The sequence below is a fragment of the Myotis davidii genome, unplaced genomic scaffold (genome assembly GCF_000327345.1).
Source record: "Myotis davidii unplaced genomic scaffold, ASM32734v1 scaffold363, whole genome shotgun sequence".
Classification (NCBI taxonomy): Eukaryota; Metazoa; Chordata; class Mammalia; order Chiroptera; family Vespertilionidae; genus Myotis; species Myotis davidii.
This window is the reverse complement of record NW_006294069.1, coordinates 475,809-483,876: the sequence shown is the minus strand read 5'-3', so window position 1 is coordinate 483,876 and position 8,068 is coordinate 475,809. Positions and strand designations below refer to the sequence as shown.

Sequence of the window (8,068 nt, the reverse complement as noted above, 5' to 3'; positions counted from 1 at the left end):
CGTTCAATGATTCTCTCTCATCATTGATGTGTCTACCTCTCTCCCTCTCCCTTCCTCTCTCAAATAAATAAAAATATATATATTTTAAAAAGTTATAAAAAAGGGACTTTTAGGCCTACAGTGTCAGGAGGAGGACCCTCTCTTACCACCTGATAATAGTTCTCACTGCTCCTGCTAAGTCAATAGGGTTGAAGTTCTGGATTGGGCCTGCTGCACTTCCACCTCCAGACAGGGAGGGAAGTCTCCATCCCTGGAGCAGGTACCAAGTTGGCACTCACTCAGAGAAGCCTGTATCCCTTGGCCCCCTGTCTCCTTTTTTTAAAAAAATGTATTTTTATTGATTTCACAGAGAGAGGGAGAGAGAGATAGAAATATCAGTGATGAGAGAGAATCATTGATTGTCTGCCTCCTGCACACCCCACACTAGGGATGGAGCCCACAACCTGGGCATGTGCCCTGACCTGGAATCGAACCACGACCTCCTGGTTCATAGGTCAACACTCAACCACTGAGCAACACTGCTTGGGCCTCCCTGTCTCCTTTTAAGTCTTCATGTCTCTGGCAATGGTCTGGTTGCTAAGGTGCAACTTGCTGCATTTAGTTCCTTGCGCTTTCCTTAGGAACCTAGGAGATTCCTGGGCAGTAGAAGGAGGAAAAAGATGGGGGTGGGGTTGGGGTTGGGGGTGCAGCTAGTCTGATGAGTTGTTGACTTTGAAGGTTGATCTAGACTAGGCTGGGTCTGACCATGCTCAGATTCTGTCTCTTTGAAGTCAGCCAGAGACAACGCTACCACTGGATTGAGCAGGAAAACCCAAATACTAGATCAGTGGTTCTCAACCCCCCTAATGCCGCCACCCTTTAATATAGTTCCTCATGTTGTGGTGACCCCCAACCATAACATTATTTTCGTTGCTACTTCATAATTGTAATTTTGCTACTGTTATGAATCGTCATGTAAATATCTCATATGCAGGATGTATTTTCATTGTTACAAATTGAACATAATTGAAGCATAGTGATTAATCACAAAAACAATATGTAATTATATATATGTTTTCCGATGGTCTTAGGTGACCCCTGTGAAAGGGTCGTTCCACCCCCAAAGGGGTCGCGACCCACAGGTTGAGAACCGCTGCACTAGAGGAAGACAGCCTGCTTGCGCCACCCCTGGCCTGCAGAGTGCACTTTGGGACCGCCACACCCGCTGTGCAATGCTGGGAAGTTTCCCTTCCAGCTGATGAAGAGCTGCTGTCTCGTGTCCGTAGGGCTTCCTCTCTAGCCTGGCCCAGCCCCCAAGAGCCACCCTCCATTTCCCCACCATCTGGCACCAAAAATCAAGGGTGCTTGACTTTCTTGTGTGTCACGGACCCCTTTGTTATTGTCTGAAGCATATGGGCAATATGGTTTTTATGTACATAAAATATATTGTAATCCTATATTTTATGTATTGAACACTATATATAGACACCTTGATCTATATCTATTCTGCAATACCTGTAATGTAATATGGAAACATCTGTGGTTTCTCTTCTTAATGGCAAAGTCACAGCTTCTGCTAAAGCTACCGTGCTTTGTTGCTGGCATTCGTAATCAAGGGAAATGCTAAAGTTGAGGTAGAGAGGAGTAAAAACGAAGGTGTAATTTCTTTCATTGGACCCATGAATTCTAACCAGTTTAAAACCAGGGGTAGAACCCCTGAACAAAAGGGATCATTTCCCTCCCAGGGTCTTCCAGACCCTGCATCCATTCAGGCTGTTGCTCACCCTAAAATGGTGGTTGAACGCTTGGTGTAAGGTGGCCAGCAGAGGGCAGCATATGAGCGGGAGTGTGGGGCTCCGCTCAGAGGCACTGTTGCTCAGTTTTAAAAGTCTAAGGGCCAAGCCTTAGACTTTTTGTTACAAACAACAACAACAAAAGAAACTCCAAGTCCCATCAACTTGCTACCTGTCTTAGCTGCGTGGGGGCCAGTTCACTCGTAGGTGTGATGCATGGGTCCATGGGACAGAGGTCTGACTGAGGAGCCCTGGAGCTGTCCTCTGCTCACCAGCTAGGCTGGAGGTGTACAGTACAGTTTGTCTGAGGCCCCAGGGTTCGGAGTCTGAGGCAAGGAAGCAGGTCCCAGTAAAGTTCTCTCATGAAACACTTGCCTTGTTCTTGGGGACTTGGGCATTCAGACCCAGGCCTAGGGTTGGTCAGAACTAGGGGATACCATCACCTGGGGGCTTGACATTGAGCCTTCACCCTCTCCTATACAGCCAGGGCTGGGTGGGCTGTCGGGGTCTTTCTCTTGGGTGTACGGACTGGCCATGCTTCTCCCACTCCTCACCCTACCCTATCCCTCTAGACCTGGACCCCGCCTTAGAGCCTCTTGTGGGAAGGTACTGGCGTGTCTCCGTCTAAGATCTGCAGAGCTGCCCTCTGGGACAGGCAGGCGATGTTGGCCGGCCCCCGGGCCTGGCCCCGGGAAGAGCTTTCAAAACACAGGCCCCACCTGTGGCTGGTGCAAGACTGAGGCTCATGCGAGTGCTTTTGGCTCCTACAGCTTCCCATCCCTGTTCAGGCAGACTGGGGGGCTGCCTCTCAGGCTGCCCTTTGGTGACAGCAGCCTGTCTGCAGGTGGCAGCTGGGAGGTGAGCCTGAAGTGGGATGGAGTAGGCCCCCGACCCTCCAGGGACCATCCTCCAGGGCCAGCAGTGCATAGTACCCGACTATGCTCTGATCATGTCACCTGTGGAACCCAGAGCCCAGCCAGGGAAAGATGGGGGGCAGGAAGGCACAGCCTGGACAGGGAAGTGGCCCCTTCTTGTGCGAGGAAATGAGGAGAGTGGGTGGATCTCAGAGTGGGGACAAGGGGAGGGCATCCTCTCCCTCCGGGCAGGGCAGCTGCTTCTTTGCATCCCTTTGAAAGTTCACCTGGGAAGACGCTCTGCCCACATTCCCCCTCATCCTCTCGGCTGGTCAGAAAGTCCTCCCAGATGCTTCCCAGTCCTGAATGAGGGTGGGGGGATGTCACAGGCCCAGGGCATCTACAGTCAGTGCGGCCTGACCGTTCTCCCCAGGGAGAGAGGACCAGAAAGGAAGGCTTGGAGCTGAGACCACATGGCACTTGCTTTATTGTTCCAGGGCAAGGGACAATGGCAGGCCATGGAGGGATCTGCCTGAGCCTCCCCTGAGGCCAAACTCTGTGGGTTCTTGTTGTCCCCAGGCCCAGGGTAGGCTGAGGCTCCCACGTGGTGGGGGTTGGGCCCCCAGGTAGGGCCTGGCGGGCAACAGGGCCACACCCCCGGCTCCAAGGGCATCCCAGGTCTGTCAAGCAGTCAGAGAGAGGGGACATGGGTGCTCCCCGTCAGCCCGTGCCAGGCGTCCCTTCCCTGAATGCCCAGGCTGCCTCAGGCGGTTGGAAGTAATCAGTAAGCTGGGGCCTAATCTACATGAGCTTATAGAGGAGGAGTGAGACCGCAGTGACTTGGAGGGGCCCTGCCTACACCCCGGGCTGGGAGAAGAGGACACTTTCAAGTTTCCGAGGGCAGGGGCTTTTCCAAACACTTTGTGTAGGAATTGGGCTCAGTTTGGGCCTGGGGTGGACATGGTCCCTCCTGTGTGTCACCCTGGGGCTAGACAGAGCATGTGCTGAGGATGGGCAGAGCCTGCAGCCCCCTGGGGAGTCCCCGGGCAACTTGGGGAGAGGGAGGCTCGTGTCTCCTTCTCCCTCACAGGCGGCTGGAATGAAGATGAGAGAATAAATACCTCGACTTCAGGGAAGATCATGCCTGGAGGGGGCCAGGCCCAAAGAGAGTGTGGGCGTCAAAATAGTGGTCAGGGTGGTCTTGGGCCTGCATGGAGGTCACCGAAGCTCTCAGCTGCCCCAGAAAGCAAGTTAGGCTCTGTGACGTAGTACTGGTTCCTCAGGATAGAAGGCGTGGTTGGGTGTATGTCTGAACACAGTGTGTGCGCACGGGCACAGGTGCAGGGAGGCTTGAGTGTGGATGAGTGAGAGCGGGTGAAATTTTTGCCCAGACACTTCTTTTCAGGGGCTCTGAGTGAGGAGCTGGCCCACTGGGCAGCAGAAATGTGTGAGGGGTAGCATCCTGGGTGGGGTCTCCACCCCCGGCTGTCAGCTAACAAACAAGTTGGCTTCGTGGCAGAGGGGACAGGGAGAGTTTTCCTTCTTTGACCTTTAAGGTGAGCCCGATGTGGGCGGCCAGCTGGAACCTCCAGGCCAGGCCAAGGCTGGAGCTGCTGCAGGGCATGGCTCATGCTAGGGCCATGGGCTTGGAGCTGGGGCTGAGGTACACAGAGGGGCCGGCGGGGGCCGAGGGGGGCGGGGGCTCCAGCTCCATGAAGGCTGAGTAGAGGGTGGTGAGGTGCAGGTCACCCAGGGCTGCCGAGCCCCCGCTGCCTGGTGATGCCAAGTCACCCGCCCCACTGCCTGTCTCCCCCAGGCAGGGCCCTGGAGGGAAGCAGTGGGGAGGTGGCGGCATTGCAGATGATGTCGGGGATGAGGTCACCAGTACCAAGGGGTCGAGGGCCAAGCTGTCATCCTTCAGCTGTTCCCACAGGTTTCCTAGTGGGGGGATAGAACAGGCATCACTGGGAGGCACCCAAGGGGCCCGTCTGCCCCCAGCCCATCTCTCCCATGCTAAACAGAGCACAGTTTGGGTAACATTTGCTGGGAAACAGACCCTGGCACTAGCTGTGTGACTCCAGGCAGTTGCCAAACCTCTCTGATTCCTCCTCCCACGTATGGTCTAAAAGCCACAGCCCGGATGACCGTGTGGCTCTCTTTTGAGAGGTGGAGAGGGTTGAGGATTTGAGAGCTGCCTATTGGAAGAGTTGATGCAGGTACTGTGCGCTCCAGGGTTCACCCTAGCTGGTGCCCAGGCTCCAAGGAAGGAGGATCTTCCAACAATGCACCGCTCGACCCGATGACATGATGAGCCGGCTGGACTTGCCTCCCTGGGGCTCCTCTCCGGCAGGGCCCAAGGGACAGGAGCAGAGCCAGGACGCGCACCTTACTCCCAGGAGAACTAGCGCTGCGGCCTCACAGCCTTCTTTATGTCATGTGACCTGCATCCTGGCAGGTCAGGCCTCTTTCTAGCTACGTGACCTTGAGTAAGTTACTTAACCACTGTGCTTTGGTGAAATGTGATTAATAATCCCTCCTGTCCTGCAGGCCCATATAAGGAAGCACCTGCAAAGCGACGAGCGTGCTGCCTGAGAGTAGGGGTCAAGAACATGTTCATGTCTAGAGCTTCCTCTGAGGCCGTTGAGCCTGCTTCCCACTTCTGGACGGGGGTGGGGTGAGGATCTAGCTTCCTAAAGCCTGTACCGTCTCCCCACCAGACCGGGAGCTCTCGGAGGGCGGGCTGCCTCCACCTGCTTGTGGATATTCCCATCGCAGCGGAGGCAGGGGGTCGGAGGCCTGGTTTAGCACAAGCCACCAAACCTCCTCTGTCCAGTACCAGGGCCGGGGGTGCACTGGAGTTCAGAGGGACACATCTGGGGCTGGTCACATGCAGAGACGGAGCAGACAAGATGGAGTGGAATGAATAGAACCTCCCCCCTGCCTGGTTCTGAGGCCTTACATTCTTCTAGGGGGGAAGATCTCTTTCCTTTTTCTGCATTAAAAGATGAACTCAGCCTGGGTGGTGTGGCTCAGTGGTTGAGCATCGACCTATGAACCAGGAGGCCACGGTTCAATTCCTGGTCAGGGCACATGCCCAGGTTGCAGGCTCGATCCCCAGTAGGGGGTGTGCAGGAGGCAGCCAATCAATGATTTTCTCTCATCATTGATGTTTCTATCTCCCTTCCTCTCTGAAATAAAAATATATATACTTAAAAATTTTTTTTAAAGATGAGATGCAACTGGTTCTGGGAATGTTAGGACCATCAGTCGCTCACAGCCAAGTATGGAATGAAACACCAGGCCCCTCCAGCCTACCCAGAGCTGAGAGGAGTTTGTCGGTGGGGTTAGTGGGAGCACATTCAGAGGCACCAGGAGGGGGACAAGGGCAATTCCTCTTGGCCCCCTGACACCCCCTGTCTGCTTTGCTCCAGCCTCTCTGCTTCAGTGCCTGGACACCTGGCAGATAGCAGGCTGCAGCCTGGAGACTTGGAGGGGATGGGCCACACTGCCAGGTGGACGTCTCCAGCTTCGTCCCACCTCCCCTTTCCCACCCCCAGCTCACCCTGGAAGTCAAAGTCGGTGAGCGAGGGGTTGATGGCATCCAGGTCAGTGCCGAGATCTCCGTCTGGCAGCAGGGTGTCATGCATGGTCCTGGCGGGGGAAGGCTCAGCCAGCAGCTTGGTGCTGTGGCTGGGTGGGGTGTGGGCCGGCAGAGGCGAGTCCTGGGGGGTGCCTGGCTGGGCCCGCAGCTCAAGGTGACCATCTGGCTGCGGGAACAATGGCTGCGGAGGTCCAGGAGGGCCCAGGCCCGGTGAGAGGTGTGAGTATGTCTGCCCATAGCAGGAGGGCGCGTGGCCCCCAAGTAGGTCCTGCAGGGGGTTTTTGCCAGGAATGGGGCCTGGAGCCGGGTGGATTGAGTGCAGCGGCTGGGAGAGCCCAACTGGAGGTGCCAGGGGCTGGATGGGGCCTGAGCCCGCCAGCCCAGGGGGTGGGCAGCCCAGGAGTGGGGTGCCCAGCTTCTCCCTCTTGTCTCCAATGAGGCTGTCCAGCTCTTCTGAAAAAGCCCAAGAGAAAGGGATACCATGAGACCTCCCTTTCCCCACAAACGCTCCCCAGCCCTGGAACTGCACGCAGGCCCCCTCCCTACTCAGCAGTTCTCCTTTTCACTTGCCCTCTCCCTGTTTGCCCGTGGGAACCCTGGCCTTCCCTCACAGGCTGCCTGCCTCACCTGGCTTGGCCATGCTCTTGCGCACGGCTATGGGGTCTTTCCTCTTCCACTTCTGCAGCTCCTCCTGCATCTTGTCGATCTTGGCTGGATTGAGGGCCCACAGGCAGCCCTTGCGAGAGGAGCTTCCCGATTTGTTCTCCACCTTCTCGAAGCATTTGTTGAGAGAGAGGTTATGGCGGACAGAATTCTTCCATCCGTCGGGCGCCGTCTGCCGGGGCAGAGCAAGACAAGAAATGAGGCCGGGATCAGGCAGCCAGAGCTGGCTCTGGGTCTGGGCTCCAGAAAACTCCTCTCTGCACAGAACTGCCGCCCACTCTGGGGCTGGTCCTCCTCAGTACCCAGCCCAGGCTCCGTTCCCTTCAGTGGTGGGGGGAGGGCTGCAGGAACCTTGACTACAAGCCATTCTCACCTAAAATCTGCCTTTCTCCTACCCAACCTGGCCGACCGCGAGGATGGTCCAGGTGACTCATAAGGGAGGGCCGGTGGGTGCTGCCGAGGCCCAGGCCTCTCCCGCACCTGGAATCGGACCGCTCCCCATGGGGCTTGGAGCCTGTGCTTGGAGCCCTTTGTGGAAAGGGAACTCACTGCTCTGAGGCCTCTGGTGCCAATTTAGGAGAGAGAATGAGGGGAAGCTCTGGAATGTTCTCCTGGGCCGGCCCCATCCCCGCTGGGGCAAATGCGGGAGAGAAGAAAGCTGGGTGAGGTTGGTGTTTGGGTGTGTGCACTGTTGCACATCTGAGTTTTGCTCTGTGTGTGTATGAGCTCGCACATGTCCCTCAGTGTGCCTCCCTGGTGTGAGCTTGTCTCCTGGGCATGAGTCTGTAAATTCCCGAGTGTGAGGATGTGTCCCTGAAGATGAGCGTGTGTGAGAAAGTCTCTGCTGTGTGTGGGTACCTGTGATTGCATGTGTACGTGGGCGTGAGTGTTCACATGCGTGTGCCCGAGGGGTGTGCCCTGGTGGGGAGGCCAGGCCTAGGGGTGGTGGTGCTCGTGCCAACAGAATAAACACCCATTAGGAAGCCTGGTCATGTCACCAGTGCAGTCATTGTGCCCAGGGAGTGTTGTAAAAACCATTAGGCTGACTCAGTTGGGTGAGAGGCGGCCACCGGGAGTGGTTTGTTTCCTTGGAGATATCAGTCTTCTTGGCATTATCGTGATGATAGTTCTTTCTGTTGAAATGATGGGCTTTCTTAAGGGATACACAGCTCACTCTT

At 55.9% G+C, this 8,068-nt stretch overlaps 1 protein-coding gene across 4 annotated transcripts in view; it reads right to left on the bottom strand.

Annotated features, from left to right (window-relative positions):
* Nucleotides 1–3,090: 3,090 nt before the first annotated feature.
* Nucleotides 3,091–8,068, bottom strand: part of FOXN1 (forkhead box N1) — a 28,338-nt gene continuing 23,360 nt past the window's right edge. For all 4 annotated transcript variants that reach the window (XM_006768015.2, XM_015566724.1, XM_015566723.1 and 1 more), the window contains exons 7-9: nucleotides 6,855–7,062; nucleotides 6,189–6,680; nucleotides 3,091–4,564 (exon numbers count right to left, since the gene is read on the bottom strand). In XM_006768015.2, the coding sequence (XP_006768078.1) occupies nucleotides 4,254–4,564; nucleotides 6,189–6,680; nucleotides 6,855–7,062 (1,011 nt within the window). In that variant the 3' untranslated portion in view covers nucleotides 3,091–4,253. The remainder of the gene's footprint in view (nucleotides 4,565–6,188; nucleotides 6,681–6,854; nucleotides 7,063–8,068) is intronic.